The 19030-nt window shown below is 39.2% G+C and overlaps 1 protein-coding gene across 3 annotated transcripts in view; it reads left to right on the top strand.

The window, feature by feature from the left end:
* Positions 1–19030, top strand: part of PLPPR5 (phospholipid phosphatase related 5) — a 137637-nt gene that overhangs the window by 88335 nt on the left and 30272 nt on the right. For 2 of the 3 annotated variants that reach the window (XM_055403655.2, XM_055403652.2), the window contains exons 4-5: positions 4103–4279; positions 15286–15420. In XM_055403655.2, coding sequence (XP_055259630.1) covers positions 4103–4279; positions 15286–15420 — 312 coding nt within the window. The remainder of the gene's footprint in view (positions 1–4102; positions 4280–15285; positions 15421–19030) is intronic. The other variant, XM_055403656.2, reaches the window with a different exon arrangement.

The raw sequence follows: 19030 nt of genomic DNA, 5'->3' as shown, positions 1-19030 counted from the left end.
CATGGATGCTCTCCCTGGGTCTAGGACACATTTTCCCCCCACTTCCTCTTCACTGAGAACTCATGCTCATCCTTCTGGATATAAGCTAGATGGCTCCTCTTTGAATAACAGTTTCAGGTGTATACTAAGTGCTTAACACAAACATTTGTGTTTTTATTTTTATAATAGTGTTATTTTTAAAATTGTACAGTGCTTTCTCAGTTTACCCAAGATCGATGATTATTCTTACAGTTGTGTCCATTCACATTACTACATGACATGGGCATTGTGATTGTGAAGTGAAAGAGTTAAGTCGCTCAGTCATGTCCAATTCTTTGTGACCCCATGGACTGTAGCCCACCAGGCTCTTTGGTCCATAGAATTCTCCAGGCAAGATTACTGGAGTGGGTAGCCATTCCCTTTTCCAGGAGATCTTCCCAATCCAGGGATCAAACCTGGGTCTCCTGCATTGCAGGTAGATTCTTTACTGTCTGAGCCACCAGGGAAGCCTGGGCTTTGTAATTATATTTTAATAAAAGCAGGCAAGTAAGCAAAACCCCTTTATATGTGTGTCAATTATTATATACAATGTATAAACAAGGGAAAAGGTGTTGAAGAATATACCCCAGATGTTAGCAGATAGCAATTGACCAGTTCTGGCTTTCTGCATTTGTGCTAATAGATATTTGTGGGATTGATGAATAAGAACTGTCCAATTATGGCTAAATGGCTTGGCTTATAAGGTTAGTGAGCATCCACTGAGAACTGAATAGATACCATCCTGCTCAAATCATACACCCTTCTGTTTGTGTTTTATTTTAGTTACATTTTGACATCTGGTTAACCTAGATGGTTTCATAAGTGAATTAAAAACCAAGAGAGCATAAATAATCAATTCCTGTCCTGCATCCAACTTGCTTAATAGATTCTTATGCCATAATTTCCTCTTCTGCAAATTAGGGATAATAGACCTTCTGTAAGAATAACACAATTAGACTGGTTAAAAGGCAGTCATATTCATAAGTACTAGGGAACCAGAAAGTTTTCTAGTATGTATAAGTGAAAACTCAAAATTTTCTTTTGAGACATCCATGCCAACTGAGAAAAATCTGTGCATTTTAAAGGGTTATGATCCACTTTAAAGTTGAAAGTATTTGAATGAATGTCACCCTTCTTTCATAACCCTTTGCATTCAGTTTTCTTCTCTTCTGGTTCTGGACTTTAAGTGGGGATCTGTTGGAAGAAGAGCGAAATTCCAGGCTATTCCTATTACAGAAGCTTCTTCATGAGTTTGCGTAGTGACCAGGCAGTATCATGTGGCCACTTATAAACAATACTTGACTCATAGAGCAACTTAGGAATGAATTGAAATTTAAGAGAAACTTAAGAGGATCATAGCCCAAGCTCAAGGATTACTAATAAGCCAATACAACTTGGACAAGTAAGGCCTGAGCTCTATCTGAGTTGGCCTCTGGAGATGAAGGAGAAGGCAAATACTTTCCAAAGTCATATAGATCCTATAGGAAATTTTCTACAGAAACCACACTTACACCATTTCCTGCTTCTGCCTAATAGTAGAGTACAGATGTAGCCTCACCCCTATGAGCTGTGGTGGCCTTCTTTCCCCTGTTTTTAATTTTATTTCTCTTGCATTCACTGATACTTAGTTTATGTCTACTGGCCATTTTTTTCCAGGCAAGAAATTAATCAAGAGAGAAAGGAAGGTTGGAGGCACCAAAATGCTCTATCTTTACTTCCCTTTGACATTTCTCTTTCTCAAAAGTGCCACCCTCAATACTCAAGTTGTGTATTCTTCATAATAAGCTTTATCTTGAGTCAGTTTTTTTATCTGTCAAATGAAGGTAATGATGATATCTTACGGTTATTTTGAGGACTTAATAAGTAAACTGCTTAGAGTATTGTCTTGAACAGACATCGCTCATGAAAATCATAGCTCTAATGATTATTAGCATATTAATACTATTCAGTTATCATTTCATATTCATTTTGTCTTAATAAGGATAGTTGTCTTTTAGTGTTCTGACAGACTTGAAGAAATGCAAAGGTAAGAAGTCAGTAATCAGTCAGAAAATCTCACAAGCAGCTTAAATTTCACTCCCTATTTATATGCATGAGTCAAATAAATTACTCTACTAGATGCATCACTGGAAACCTGAAGTGGTGTGATATTCTTGTCTTGTTACTCATGTGGGCAGAACTCTTTAATAATTCTCTTGGAATGGCAAAAGCATCTTTCTCTCTTCTCATCTCCTCCTATTTCTCTCTCATGTCTGCTTATTCTTCTTAACTGAGATTATTCAGCTCTTTTAAGCAGCAGCAAGCACAGGCTTAGAATACACAGACATAGTTCTGAAGGTCATATGCCAAAATGGAGATAATCCAGATTTTTAAATTTATTTCCTAGAGTATTGAGACCTAAGAGAGTTTGCAAAAGGCTAGAACTTGGCTAGATAGAAACCTTGTATCATATGAACTGTTTCAATATTCATAGTGTGTACTGGCAGCTAACAGGGCTACAAACTTTGCCCAGAAAAAAAAAGAAAAGAGAATTACTGATTTTCATAGCATCCAAAAATGGCTGCCATGGACTAAAAGCTTAAGTGCTGATTTTGGTTTAATCTCTTAGTCAAGTGTATTATTTTTTTATTCAGCTGAGGACAATGGGCAAGTGGTTATATGCATTTGTAAGTATTTTTCTGACTATGTTATCGGTATCAGATTCTGACATTAATGTCATGAAAACTGATTGTGATGTCAAAGCCATCTCTTTAATAATTACTAGTGACTTGAAATAGGGGCTTCCCTGGTGGCTCAGACAGCCAAGAATCCTCCTGCAATATAGGAGACTGGGGTTCTATCCCTGGGTCAGGAAGATTCCTCAAGAGAAGGGAACGGCCACCTACTCCAGTGCTCTTGTTGGAGTATCCCATGAACAGAGGAGCCTGGCAAGCCACAGTCCTTGGGGTTGCAAAGAGTTGGACACAACTGAGCACCTAAACACACACACAGTGACTTGAAATAACTGGCACATTTCATTCACAGTCAGCAGGTTCACTCCTGTAGAAATGCATCAGGGAAATTCTGAGCAGTTGAGCTACAAAGTGAATCAGATTGGGGAGGAGCTGGGTTTCTTGACCATGGTGTCTCGCAACTTGATAAGGTTTCATTCTGTGCAACCAGCTGACACATGTTCTTCATTAGCTTATATGAAGATGTCAAAAATGTAGGTGTTTACTGATTGTTTTGGTTTAACCAACACATTTCTCCCATATAATTAAGGTTTTTTTTTTGTTGTTGTTCTTATGCTGGTTGATAACATTTGTTAAAGTATTTTCACAATTTCAGATAACAGCATAAAAGTATATGTTGGTACTATAATGAAATTTAAATTCTTTTTCCCAAGTAATATCTATTTAGTGAAATCCACTTGATTTTGTTTTTCATAGATATGCTCACAAGTTTGATTTTTATAAAGTATGCCTGCACTCTCAGTAGTTTAGTCCTGTCCAACTCTTTGTAATACCATGGATTGTAGCCCAACAGGCTCCTCTGTCCATGGAATTTCCCAGGCAAGAATACTGGAGTGAGTTGCCATTTCCTCCTTCAGGGAATCTTCCTGACCCAGGGATCAAACCCACACCTCCTGCGTCTCCTGCATTGGCAAGTGGATTCTTTACCACTGAGCCACCTGAGAAGCCCCTTTTATAAAGTATGCATCCTCTCAATATGGTATACACAAATGTAAACATTAAAAACATTCATTACTTTTCCCTTTCCAATAGTATTTATATGAAATGTAAATTCAGATTAAATGAGAGTAAGTAATTAAAAGTTTATGAAAAGTGACTTTGAATGTCTGCACTCAGTATCTTAAATGATTAATGTTACATAAGAATTGACCATTACTCAATATAAGGTAAGTACAATTAACTAATCACAACTTTTAAATTCTACTTTTAAGAAACTTCTTCAAAAATTTTATAACTGTAGTTAATTATTTGAATTATATAAATATATCTGTTCCTATAAATATGTGTGTACAGATACATATATAAGGGGTCTATCAAGGAAATACATTAATGCTTTTTGTTTGCTATTTCAGATGTACATTACCAACACAATCAAAGCCAAAGGAACAAGACTTGCTAAGCCTGTTTTATGCCTAGGCTTAATGTGTTTGGCCTTTCTTACTGGACTCAACAGAGTTGCAGAATATCGAAATCATTGGTCCGATGTGATAGCAGGCTTTCTGGTTGGAATATCTATAGCAGTATTTCTTGTAAGTACAAGTTTCTTTAGATATAATTTGTTTCTTAATTAATGTGTATAACCACCTACTAGACAATACAGGTGTGAATCACTGGGTTTAGTTTTTGAAAGGTGTTCTATAAAATGGAAATATATATGTTTTAAATCATTCATTTCTTTCTTCTCCTTCATTTGTTCTGCCTAAAGTCAGGCTTGGGGTGAAAAGTGCACATTTTCCACATTTAAAAGGGAAAAGAATATTTTCATTCAAAGTGGAATGGGGCTGAAAAAACACTCATACCTCCCTAGATGTTTTTTCTTTTTATTTTTTGATTGGAGGAAAATTGCTTTTTAATATTGTGTTGGTTTCTGTAGTTCATTTCAGTTCAGTTCAGTCGCTCAGTTGTGTCCGACTCTTTGCGACCCCATGAATAGCAGCATACCAGGCCTCCCTGTCCATCACCAACTCCTGGAGTTCACTCAAACTCATGTCGATCGGGTCGGTGATGTCATCCAACCATCTCATCCTCTGTCATCCCCTTCTCCTCCTGCCCCCAGTCCCTCCCAGCATCAGGGTCTTTTCAGATGAGTCAGCTCTTTGCATGAGGTGGCCAAAGTATTGGAGTTTCAGCCTCAGCATTAGTCCTTCCAATGAACACCCAGGATTGCTCTCCTTTAGAATGGACTGGTTGGATCTCCTTGCAGTCCAAGGGACTCTCAAGAGTCTTCTCCAGCACCACAGTTCAAAAGCATCAATTCTTCGGCGATCAGCTTTCTTCACAGTCCAACTCTCACATCCACACATGACCACTGGAAAAACCATATCCTTGACTAGATGGACCTTTGTTGGCAAAGTAATATCTCTGCTTTTTAATATGCTGTCTAGGTTGGTCATAACTTTCCTTCCAAGGAGTAAAACATATTTTAATTTCATGGCTGCAATCACCATCTGCAGTGAGTTTCTGTAGTACAACAGTGCAAACCAATCATAATTTATACACACTCACACACACATATATCCCTTCTCTGTTGAGCCTCCCTCCCCACCCCCCTCATCCCACCCTCTAGGTCATCACAGAGCAACAGGCTGGGCTCCCTATGTTATATAACAGCTTCCTACTATTTTACACATGATAGCATGTATATGTCAGTGCTACTTTCTCAGTTTATCCTGTCCTGTCCTTTCCCTGCTGTGTCCATAAGTCTGTTCTTTACATCTGCTTTTCCATTCCTTCCCTACAAACAGGTTTTTAAGACTGGGTTATTTGAATGTTTTAAAAATTTCCTCAGGGCACATAGCGTCCTAAAGTATGTAGAGTATTCCAAAGTGCCCTGGTGCCTCCAAACAGTCCTCTCCTGTACTGCCAAGTCCCAGAACCTGATAACAGGTGAACCTCACTTGTGAGACGAACCGGTCGCCTTCAGTGACTGAAAACCCATGGAGAGTTTCCAAGGCAATGCCACTCAAATCAGATTTTGCCAAGGAGTGAAGAGCACACATAATGACTCCTAATGAGGCAAGCCTGCCATCTCCTCTTCTGTCATAAAAATCTCCTTGGACTGTTTCTGTAGATTTTAGTTCTGTAGGTTTAGTTGTTTCAATCTAGCTTTCACTTCAGTTCAGTTGCTCAGTCACGTCTAACTCTTTGTGACTGCACGAACGGTAGCACGCCAGGCCTCCCTGTCCATCACCAACTGCCGGAGTCCAACCAAACCCATGTCCACTGAGTCAGTGATGCCATCCAACCATCTCATCCTCTGTCATCCCCTTCTCCTCCTGCCCTCAATCTTTCCCAGCATCAGGGTCTTTTCAAATGAGTCAGCTCTTTGCATCAGGTGGCCAAAGTATTGGAGTTTCAGCTTCAACATCAGTTCGTCCAATGAACACCCAGGACTGGTCTCCTTTAGGATGGACTGCTTGGATCTCCTTGCAGTCCAAGGGGCTCTCAAGAATCTTCTCCAGCACCACAGTTCAAAAGCATCAATTCTTCGGCTTTAGACTTAGTTAACCCTTTGTCAGCAAATTTGGAAAACTTAGCAGTGGCCAGAGGACTGGAAAAGGTCAGTCTTCATTCCAATCCCAAAGAAAGGGAATGCCAAAGAATGCTCAAACTACTGCACAATTGCACTCATCTCACACGCTAGTAAAGTCATGCTCAAAATTCTCCAAGCCAGGCTTCAGCAGTATGTGAACCATGAACTCCCAGATGTTCAAGCAGGTTTTAGAAAAGGCAGAGGCACCAGAGATCAAATTGCCAACATCCACTGGATCATGGAGAAAGCAAGAGAGTTCCAGAAAAACATCTATTTCTGCTTCATTGACTGTGCCAAAGCCTTTGACTGTGTGGATCACAATAAACTGTGGAACATTCTGAAAGTGAAGGGAATCCCAGACCACCTGACCTGCCTCTTGAGAAACTTGTATGCAGGTCAGGAAGCAACAGTTAAAACTGGACATGGAACAACAGACTGGTTCCAAATAGGAAAAGGAGTACGTCAAGGTTGTATATTGTCACCCTGCTTATTTAACTTACATGCAGAGTCCATCATGAGGAACGCTGGGTTGGAAGAAGCACAAGCTGGAATCAAGATTGCTGGGAGAAATATCAATAACCTCAGATATGCAGATGACACCACCCTTATGGCAGAAAGTGAAGAGGAACTCAAAAGCCTCTTGATGAAAGTGAAAGAGGAGAGTGAAAAGGTTGGCTTGAAGCTCAACATTCAGAAAACAAAGATCATGGCATCTGGTCCCATCACTTCATGGGAAATAGATGGGGAAACAGTGGAAACAGTGTCAGACTTTATTTTTTTGGGCTCCAAAATCACTGCGGATGCTGATTGCAGCCATGAAATTAAAAGACGCTTACTCCTTGGAAGGAAAGTTATGACCGATCTAGATAGCATATTAAAAAGCAGAGACATTACTTTGCCAACAAAGGTCCCTCTAGTCAAGGCTATTGTTTTTCCCGTGGTCATGTATGGATGTGAGAGTTGGACTGTGAAGAAAGCTGATCGCCGAAGAACTGATGCTTTTGAACTGTGGTGTTGGAGAAGACTCTTGAGAGTCCCTTGGACTGCAAGGAGATCCAACCAGTCCATTCTAAAGGAGATCAATCCTGGGTGTTCATTGGAAGGACTGTTGCTAAAGCTGAAACTCCAATACTTTGGCCACCTCATGTGTTGAGTTGACTCACTGGAAAAGAGTCTGATGCTAGGAAGAATTGGGGGTGGGAGGAGACGGGGATGACAGAGAATGAGATGGCTGGATGGCATCACCGATTTGATGGACATGAGTTTGAGTGAACTCCAGGATTTGGTGATGGACAGGGAGTCCTGGCGTGCTGTGATTCATAGGGTCACAAAGAGTCGGACATGACTGAGCGACTGTACTGAACTAAATCCTTTGTAGGTATGGATATGGAACATTTTTGTTGTTGTTTAGTCTCTAAGTCATGTCCAACTCTTTTGTGATCCTATGGACAATAGCCCACCAGGCTCATCTGTCCATGGGATTGCCCATGCAAGAATACTGGAGTGGGTTGCCATTTTCTTCTCCAGGGCATCTCCCTGACCCAGGGTTCAAACCAATGTCTCCTGCATTGGCAGATGAATTCTTTACTGCTGAACCACAGGGAAGACTGATATAACACTTTACTTAGATGGAAAAAGGTGTATACTACTGAATAAATCAAAACATACTTTTGCATTGACACATTGCAAGAAACACTGTTTATATTTTAATTACTTAAATTGTTTCTCAGGAGTAACTTTCTTTCTTCAGCTTCTTTGCACTAGTTTATAAACAGTACATTAAAGCTTATACAAACCTTTCCAGCTACCAATGATTTGTGCACTGTTATGTGCTGGGCATTTTATATAGGTTATTTCTTCTAGAACTTCCTGTGGTGAAAGTAGTGACTATGCCCTGATCCCTTTCTAGACCTTGTGCTATTTTTCTTTCTTTCCTTGCTGTGTCCAAGGTCCCCTGGAAACTTAGGCTTACCTTCCCCACCCCCAGAGATATCCTGTAGCCTCATGCAAACAGGGACCCAGGCATGGCCAAACCTTTCTCTCACTTTCACTTATAACAGTTGAAACAGGCTAACTTTTTATAAAACAAACAAACAAAAATGCTTCACATAAATCCTAAGAAAATAATCATAGGCGCAGCAAACAGCATGCCAAAAGTTGAAGCATTAAAGCACTAGTGCCAGATGTAACTGCATGTTAACTCCATGGGTCCGGAACATCTTTGCTGGTATTTCATCAGGCTTCATCTCCTCCTGCAGCTGTGGCCATCTTCCCTTGACTGCCAGTGAACACCGTGATACCTTGCAAGGTTAAGTCTAGAGCACTCATGTCTTCCTTTCACTTCCTTGTCTGAGAACCATGTGGGGAATGATGAATTGGACTAGGGGTCCCCCTTGAGCTCAAGACCCTCTTACTGCACATATTCAGAACCTTCCATAGGGCCCGTCAAACATTCCCATGCATCCAGGAAAAGGACCTTATAAAAAGTCATATGGAAGTGCTTTAACCATGTAATGACTAAACAAGCTTTTATGCATAAAAACTGTTTCTGATTTTAATGTGTCAGTGCAAGAGTATGTTTTGCTTTATACAGTGGTCTCCTCCTATACTCATAGGAGGAGAAGATGTAGCCTAATGAGGTGCCAGCAAAGATGTTCCAGACCCATGGAGCTGAAATGCAGTTACATCTGACAAGAGTGCTTTAACTGGGCCTGCAAGGGGGCTCAGATAAATATGACTTGTCTTCTCTGGGAATCTGTTTCTGGGATCAGAGAGTAATGGCCAGTCTATTCCCTCAAACGTTCCTTCCTTTTCTTCTTTCATGAAACAAACTATTTACTGAGACCCTACTCTAATCCAGGCATTGTGCTTGGTGCTTGGAATAAGTACACGAAAAGGATACCGTCCAGGTACTTAAATAGATTGCAGTCAGGTGAGACGAGATGGACACAAAGAGTTCTACAGAGGATGAATGTAATGGTAGATGTATGGTGCATATACTCAAGAGATCTACTCTGTTTGAATTAGGGACAAATCAGAAAGAAGAGGGGCTTCCCTGGGGGCTCAGAGGGTAAAGCGTCTACCTGCAGGACAGGAGACCTGGGTTCGATCCCTGGGTCAGGAAAATCTCCTGAGAAGGAAATGGTAACCCACTCCAGTACTCTTGCCTGGAAAATCCCATGGGCAGAGAAGCCTGGTAGACTACAGTCCATGGGATCGCAGAGCTGGACACGACTGAGCGACCTCACTTGCACTTTTTTTCAGAAAGAAGAGACGATATATAAACTTGAGTTTGTAAAGCAGACAGGTCTCACTTGGGGCATAAGGAATGAAGGGCAGAGAGCACAGGGCACTGGCAATATGGAATGTATCATAAAATAAGCATGTATGAAGCCCCTCCTGTTTTCTAGGCCGAAAGCACAGTGTGCATCTGGCACCCAGAAATGATACCAGTCATCCAACATAGGTGACAAGAAGGGGAATGAAAAAACACACAGGGGACACCCTGAATGCCTTGTGTGCTATGACAGTAACTTGGGCTCTTGCTTAAAAATGTAGGTGATTTGGAAGCCTCTGTCAGCTCCAAGACAGTTGAAACAGAGAGCAAGTCTGGTTGAATCTCATCCTCATTATCTACTCAATTTGCGCCCTTAAGCAATTTACCTAACCTCAGTTTCTTCCTCTTTAAATAAGGTTACAGTCTCCTTGAAGGATTGTTACACAGATTGATAATGTGTAAATGAAATGGTGTGTATGTTCAGTGCATGGCCACATGGATGACTGAAATAATTTTATAAATGAGAGATTGTTTCCTTTCAGGCGCTTTTACTCTGTGATAAGATTTGTGCTTTAAAATATGTTTTCTGGAAAATAAAGCTCCAGGTGAAGATAGAGACAAGTTATGCAGATCCAGGGAAGTGGTGGATGGGCCTCTGATTGCCCAGAGGGAGGGGAGGCTGGCTGGAGGTGGGATGGTTTGGAAGTTGATGAAACAGTGGAGATGATGAGGATGAAGTGGACAACAATCTATGATGATTCTCGAGTTTTTCATTTGGGCAACTAAGTAGAATATTTATTTCAAGCAGTGACTATAGCTCTGGCTTGCAATATCTTGGAGTATTTTCAATTATTCTGCAGTGTGTGCAGATCACTAAGATGATTCCAAGATAAAATTAACACTAACCTACTCCAAGCCATTGTGTCTGTTCAAGGCATTCATGTCCCCTGTCACCCACGCCCAGTGTCTAGCATATGGCTTTGACTCACTCTCCTCCTTCATCCCCACACCCGGTGATTCATCTAGTCGAAGCTCGTTTCCACTACAGAATCTTTCTCCCATGTCTTATTTCTTTGCTGTTCTGACTATCACTTCTTGATTGTAGAGGTCTAACTGCTTGCCTCTACTGTATCTATTGGTTCCTAGCTACCTTCTCACTTTAGACTCTCCTCCAAATGCCTTGCAAGCTGCTTCATACACATGATAATATAATTCCTTGCTGATAAAACAAACAGAAAACCAAGCTTATTTCATGCTGGATTAAATCAGACACTTCCATTGAGCTTCTGGGATCCTCCAGAATCTGGCAGCTCTCTTCCTGGTCAAGTTTATATTTCCCTTTTTTTCACAGTGGAAATCCCACACTTGGAATCCAGTTTTCTTCCTCTCTCACACAGTGTCCAGCCTGCACATTGCCTCTGCTGGAATGCTCCTGTGTATATTTTAGAGAACAAAACAGGTGTGGGAGTCAGAAAAACCTAGATTGAATCCTGCTGTTGCCACTTTTTTTATTTTTGCCAGTTTTCCTCAATGTATGATATTGACCATCCCACGTAGCTCCTCATTATTAGCTCCTCCTAAAGTGCAGCCTCCCCTGAACTGTATTTGAAGTGATTACCTCTCCCCCGGACTGCTTTCCTCATTTACTATTCACTTTTCTTCACTGCACGATTTAACTTTTAGTATACCACATATAATATTTTGGGTTTTGTTTTTTGCTGTCAAACCCTCTAGAATGTAACCCACTTACAGAGATGGTGTTTCTTTTCATCACTGTATATTCCCAGTGGTATATAGGAAGTTCTCAGGAGATATTTGATGAATGAATGAATAAACTGTTTTATTTACTTCCCAGGGATCTTTTGTGGGTTAAGTGAAATCACATGTGTAGTCAAGTCAGTCAGTTGCATGGTACAGAGAAGGCTATGGATACCATACTCTTCACCTTTGATGACTTTATTATTGTAGATTGATTTATATTATTTTATAAAAATGGATGCCTCAAAGTACTTGCAAGAAAGATGGCTATTACAGTGTCAGGCAGGGTAATTCAAGTTTACTGACCAAAGCAAGAGCTTGTCAGGTTATCATGCATATTCCTAATAGTAATAATAAAGATTTATTTGAGTATTCTTTACTGGATTAACTTAATTAATCCACACGCACGGTGAGACATAATTATTATTGTCCTAGTTTTGCAGATAAAGCAGACAGATCTAGTTATATTAAATAACTTGCCTAGGCTCACAGAATTAGTAAATAAAAGAGCCCAGGATTAAGCCCCAGGCCTGTTTGACCCCAAAGGCCATGCACATAACCCCATACAGCAGAGATGTTTTATTTGCCACAAGGAAGAGGCAAACTGATCACAAATGGATCAGATTAATTTATTATCACTACTGGAAAAATAAAACAAAAATCTATATGTAATGGTGACTTATTACTAGTGTTATTTTTTGAAAGAGAGGGTAGAATTACACTCATGGAAACCACTAATGTAAAAATGGAATGTTTCTAAAGAAAGTCACTTTCAACTATACAGGAACATCAGAAAATTTGAGAATTTTTATCCTGGATTCATGCTCATTTATTAATCTGTTCATTCACCTGGCACTGAGAATAAAATAGTGATCAGAAAAAGAAGCATGCAGACATGGATTGATAACCTTGGAAGAGAATCACATCAACCAAACTGCTATGCTTGCAGATATATAATTTCATATAGAGATAGGTATTTCAGTGAAAAGAATCACAGGTCCTTGCCAGCAAGTAAAAACAGCCTGGGGTCAAGGAAGACTAATAAGGCGGTGATGCAGAGATGAGATATCACAGATGAATGAGACATGATGCCCGATAGTGGAGATGAGTATTCCAAACAAAAGGAAGTGAAAGAAAGCAGAAGGTGTTTGGAAAACAGAGAAAGAAGGCTGAAAGGTGGACCTTAGTTTCCATTTTGAGAGGAATGAGAAGCTGAGCCACAAAGTAGTTTTAAGGAGGTCGACATGATAAAATTTGCATTTTGGAAAGACCTTTCTCACTTCTTTGTAGAGAGGGATTGGAGAGAGTCAAGACTGGATTTAGTCTTGAGAAAGCCATGCTGGAATTCAGGCAAGTAATGATGATTGCTGAGTCTTTGGAGTTGGTGTTAGAGATAGAACAAGGCAGATATAAGAAATCAAAATCTTTAGGAAGAAGAACTGAACAAATTGAGTGACTGAGTACAGGAAGTGTTCAAGCTCTCAGCCACATGCAACTGCATTTGGGGATGAGGGGGAATTACCTTCCCCTGAGAGGATCCAGAAAAGATCAAGGTTTGGAGTAGTGTCAGGAGATGGGCACATCTTGGGTTTTACTTTGAACATTTGTTGAATTTTTCATACCTTCACCAACCAAAGAAATGGAGCTGACTTTGCTAATCTGTCACAATGTCTTCACTTTCAAATTGAGAAAACTGAGACCCAGAGGACTGTCCAAGAACAGAACATGCAGACTCAGCACCAAAAACCAGGTCTATTGCTATATCCTATGAGCATTTTTCTAATAGGAAGTCAATTTCATATTTGTGAATGTTACCAGACAAGACTTACTAAATATTTGAATATGATTCTAAGGAAGATTTGATAATTTCCTTCCTTATAATTTAAATAATAACAGTAATGAAGAGTAATAATTATGCTAATAGATGCCTTAATGAATATCTTCTATGTGTTAGGCATTTAAATATTTCAAAGGTGAATTCTTAGCTGCTTCGGTGGTGTTGTCCTGACCCGCAATTAAGGCAAAGAGATAACTGGTAATATCTTTCAGAGTTTTCTGAACAGAAATTAGTATAAAAAGCAATTATACTAATTTCAGTAGCCACTATTAAATCTGTTCTTTATCTGATGATTTCCATTTGTCTGTGTATATAGTTATTTCAGCAAATTTTAATTCAGAAGCATTTGTATCAGTTTTTTTTCACCTGCTGATTTTCCATAAATTTGTATAATATTAATGGTGCTTCCCAGGTGGCCATAGTGGTAAAGAACCCACTTGCTAATTTAGGAGGCATAAAAGACAAGGGTTTGATCCCTGGATTGGAAAGATTCCCTGGAGGAGGGCATGGCAGCCCACTCAAGTATTCCTGCCTGGAGAATCCCATGGACAGATGAGCCTAATAGGCTACAGTCCATAGGGTCACAAAGAGCTGGACATAATTGAAGTGACTTAGTACGCATAATATTAATGAGAAGAAAATGTGTGTGTATATATATATTTCATGAAATGGGTATGAAACTGCTGTTATATTGTTGTTGTCTCAAATTCTTGATTATATCCTTTGCTGCTTCCACACCAAAATGGCAGAACTGAATACTTGCTGCAGAGGTTGTACACCCACAAAGCCAAAAATATGTACTATCTGCTCATTACAGACAAAATTTGCTGACCTCTACTTTAGGTCAGTTACTATCTATTAGTCCTTTGCAGGCTCATCATTTGATAGAATGTTTATCAGGTACCCATTTCCAAACCTTTGCCATGACTTTACTCTGAAGATCTTGATGGTAGTGATGAAACTGAGTATTAAGTTATTAGGCTTTGATCTGTGCTTCTGATCTGTAATTATTCAAGGAATTGGAAGGATAATAAGTATATATCAATTTGCAAGGAAGTTTTTTCTAAGATAAAGTCTAATAGTGTGTGATGTTTTGTAGATTTTAAAACTTAATTTAAAAGCTGGAGAATAATCAAGATGTAATTGACCTTTGAAAATATTCAATAATGGAAAATATACAATGTAAATTTGTGATTGTATATTACGCATTTATTTTTTAAATGAATGTTAAGTTATAAACTAGCTATAAGTAAATTCTGTATTTCAGTTTGATAATAGAATATAAAACCCAGAAAAAGAAGGCTCAAGAATATCTTACCTACTAGTTCAATATAAGCAATATAAGTGACTAATTTTCCTGTATTATTTAAATCACTAATTCTTGAAATTTGATCCACCTACTTCAGAAGCTTCAGAAATGCCTTTTAAAAGTGGCGACTCCTAAACTTTATCCCTCATCTATGAAATCAGAATTTTTAGGAGAAAGCTTAGGAATGTCTTTTTTTTTTAAGTGCGAGAACTTTATGCACAATAGAATATGAGAACTTCTGGTTTAGTATGGGATATAATCAATTGAAGCAAGGGTCAGTTTCCATTGTGTAAAAGGTCTTCTATTTTAGTGGTAGACATAGTAAGCTGTAGTTGAAATGCCAAATATATATGGGATGCAATAATAGACAATAAACTAGGGTTAATGATGCTACTAAATTAGAAAGTACCAATCGTAGAAGGATTATTATGAATGCAATGATCTTGAAGCAATGGGATATAATTAGCATTTAAATTAAGTTGTAGGTTAGCCACATTAAGGAAAGGTTAGCTTGCTATGAATTTTTATAAGGTTATGGTGTTATTTTTGGATCAGTTTGAGCATTGACTATAACCTAATTTAATGAAAATTTTGGAATAATATCATTGTCATTATTAACTGAGCTACATATTAATTGATGAATGCTCTTGAACACACTTGCACTAGATTACAAGATAAATTTGAATGTAAAGTTATAGACATGTAGTATTTAAGTCATGCCAATACTTTATTACTGTGATTAGATTTATCAGGCTGCTCACAAAGATCATGTTTATAGGGAGCATGGCTTTGTTTTAATTGTATTTTTTCCTGAAATTGTAGGTTGTATGTGTGGTAAATAATTTCAAAGGAAGACAACCAGAAAATGAGCATATACACACGGATAACCTGGCACAGATGCCAATGATAAGCATTCCTCGAGTAGAAAGTCCTTTGGAAAAGGTAACATCTGTACAGGTGATTCATAATTTAAATTCTAAAGTGCGACTGTTATCTAGAGCAAATGAATAATTATTCTTGAGAGTTCTTTCACATTTTTGATTTACTAAAATAAGCTCAGAGTCTAATGTGGTATTTAGCAAGAACTTAATCACTGAAGAGAACATCTTTGAAAAATGCGTATCATATAGAAAACATTTCTTTGAACCTCTTAGGCTTAAAAATTGAGTCTGTACATGGACTGTGCTGTAATTTGCCATAGCTTTAAGATAAGGAATGTTATACAGTGGTCCCACACATGGACAAAATATAAGTTTACTTGAGAATGTACACATGTTTCATAATCCATGGTCCATTCTGTCCATGCTTCCCTTATATGAAAATCTGCGTTGTGTAACAACTGGCACATACTCAGGGCTCAATAAATATTGTTAAACTGCAGTGTGTAGAGTTCTGGCCTCAGGGAAACACCAGTGTGCTTTCCTGATCAGGGAGGCCCTGAGGGTCAGGCTGGGCTTAAGACAGCCTGACGAGGTAGCACTTTGAGCAGTAGGTCAAGGCCTCATGGGACATAGCAATGAACAGAAAAGCCAGGTTATGATAACTTTTCTGGAGACTTCTGTGAGCTAGATAGGTTAATATTTCTTAAGCGACGATGCGTTTATGCACATATGTAACTGGTTAAATGACTGCTCATTCAGTAACAGAGGGTTACTAATGACTTCTCCTCAGCCCTGTCCACATCCAGATTTTGATCAATTGTCTTAGATGAAGTTGTTAATAGATGCTAATTGGGGGTTTAGATGGTATGAATCTATGGAGGGTTCGCATAGGATGCATGCTCAGTCATGTCTGACTCTTTGCAACCCCGTGAACTACAGTCCATGGGATTATCCTGGCAAGAATACTGGGGTGGGTTGCCATTTCCTACTCCAGAGGATCTTCCTGACCCAGGGATCGAACCCACGTCTCCTGCGGCTCCTACATTGAGAGGTGGAGCCTTTACCACTGAACCATTCACCTGGGAAACCCCAGGTGAATCTGTGAGGGATAACTGATACATTGAATGAACTATTAAAAATTCTCGGAAGATTTCAATAAATATACAACTAACAATTAACTAGAAAAAAGGAAATATTTAATATTTGGACTTTTTAAAAAAAAGTTCCTGTAGGGTAGGGTGTATGTCTAGGTTAACTGCACAAATGCAAAAGGCTCAGAGGGTATAGGAGTCTACCATTCAGCATGGGTCAACAGCATGATATGACTACCAGAAGTAAATATGGTTTTAAGTCCCACTTAGGGAAAATGATATCCTGAATGAGGGATTGATGGTTTGCTTTGCTCAGGTCAACTTGGTATACTGTGTACTACCCTTGGTGACATGGTTTTAAGATGAACATTGATAAAACATAAGAGTTGACAGTAAATGTTTTTAAATGAGCAAATAGATGTGTCTAAGATAGTGAGTAGAGTCAAAGTCATGAATTATAAGAGACTGGGAGGAACAAAAATACTGTTTAAAAAAATAATAAGTTTATAGGAAAAGGAAACGCAAGAAAGAAGCAATAGCTTCCCATAAATATCTGAAGGACTGTTGTATGACAGAGGGATGAAATTTGTTTTATGGGATCTGAGAGATCACAATTAGGATGAAAGAAAAGGAAGTGTAGGAAGATAAATAATGTCTGGAAATTAGTTAATAACTTTCCCACCTTAAAAGTAATGAAATTTCTTTTTACTATAGGGGTTCAAGAATCTCTAAATAAACACTTATCCATGATACTGTGGAAGGATTTTAAGCATTTAAATGAGGATAGACACTCTAGATGATGATGATGGTGATGATGATGATAAAAATAACAATGACCATTTAGTGATCATGCACAATGTGTCAAATGCATTGCTTCCACAAAACCACTTCTGTGCTCTGCAGAGTATAATTTTGTTCTTTGCAATAATTTTTAAAGCTGAGTATCCCTGGTGACTCAGTGATAAAGAATCTGCCTTCAAGGCAGGAGATCCAGGTTCAATCCCTGGGTTGGGAAAATACATTGGAAAAAGGAATGGCTACCCACTCTAGTATTCTTGCCTGGAGAATTCCATGGAAAGAAGAATTCTTTATAGAAGGCTACAGTCCATGGGGTTGCAAAGATGTAGACCAGACATGACTGAGCAACTAACACTTTCACTTTCATCCAGTATTACAGTTCAGTTCAGTTCAGTTCAGTCGCTCAGTCGTGTCCGACTCTTTGTGACCCCATGAATCACAGCACGCCAGGCCTCCCTGTCCATCACCAACTCCCGGAGTTCACTCAGACTCATGTCCATCGAGTCGGTGATGCCATCCCCAATCCCTCCCAGCATCAGAGTATTTTCCAGTGAGTCAGCTCATCGCCTGAGGTGGCCAAAGTATTGGAGTTTCAGCTTTAGCATCAGTTCTTCCAGTGAATACCCAGGATTGATCTCCTTTAGAATGGACTGGTTGGATTTCCTTGCAGTCCAAGGGACTCTCAAGAGTCTTCTCCAGCACCACAGTTCAAAAGCATCAATCTTTGGTGCTCAGCTTTCTTCATAGTTCAACTCTCACATCCATACATGACCATGGGAAAAACCATAGCCTTGACTAGACGGACCTTTGTTGGCAAAGTAATGTCTCTGCTTTTTAATATACTATCTAGGTTGGTCATAACTTTCCTTCCAAGGAGTAAGCGTCTTTTAATTTCATGGCTGCAATCAGCATCCGCAGTGATTTTGGAGCCCCCCAAAATAAAGTCTGACACTATTTCCACTGTTTCCCCATCTATTTCCCATGAAGTGATGGGACAAGATGCCATGATCTTAGTTTTCTGAATGTTGAGCTTCAAGCCAACCTTTTCACTCTCCTCTTTCACTTTCATCAAGAGCTAATAGATGACCAGTATTCCTTCTCCTCTTCTTCCTTTCAGTAACTGAGTTTCTCACTCCAATTTTAACTACACTCATGGTGGTCCAGCTGTAGTCTTTATTCCCCAGCTTCCTCTGCAGTTAGGTGTGACCTAGCAACCAAGTTTAGACCCATGCAATGTAAGCAGAGGAGTAGGTGCAACAACCTCTGGGTCATCTCTTTGAAAACTCTTTTCCTGGACATTCTGTACTCCTTATCACCAAATGGAAAAGATAAGTGACTGGAATAATCTTTTATTTTTGAAGATGACCAATCTTCCTGGACAACTTGGGTTCTGGATGAACTCATGGAGCAGTCCATATACACACCCTAGATGGTTCTGTAAAAGAAATAAACTCCTTCTCTAAGTCATTGATTATTTTAATCTCTTTTCTACCATGGTTTAGCTGATGCCCTCTTATAATAAATGTCCTCATTATACTGTTAAGAAAAGCTCCCAAATAATTATGTGTGTGCTGTTTAGTCATGTACGATTCTTTGCAACCCAATGGACTGTAGCCCACCAGGCTCCTCAGTCCATGGAATTTTCCAGGAAGAAAACTGTAATGGATTGTCACTTCCTTCTCCAGAAGATCTTTTTGCACGTGGATTCTACCATTGCACCACCTGGGAAACTCAAGTAGTTAAGCAGATTGCAAATGTACATGTCATTGGTAAACCGCAAAGAAAAATTATACAGTA

Source organism: Moschus berezovskii, chromosome 4 (genome assembly GCF_049115385.1).
Source record: "Moschus berezovskii isolate FMDL1 chromosome 4, NW_MosBer_1.0, whole genome shotgun sequence".
Taxonomy (NCBI): domain Eukaryota; kingdom Metazoa; phylum Chordata; class Mammalia; order Artiodactyla; family Moschidae; genus Moschus; species Moschus berezovskii.
Note: the sequence above shows the minus strand (reverse complement) of the source record. Positions and strands in the feature narration are given on the sequence as shown.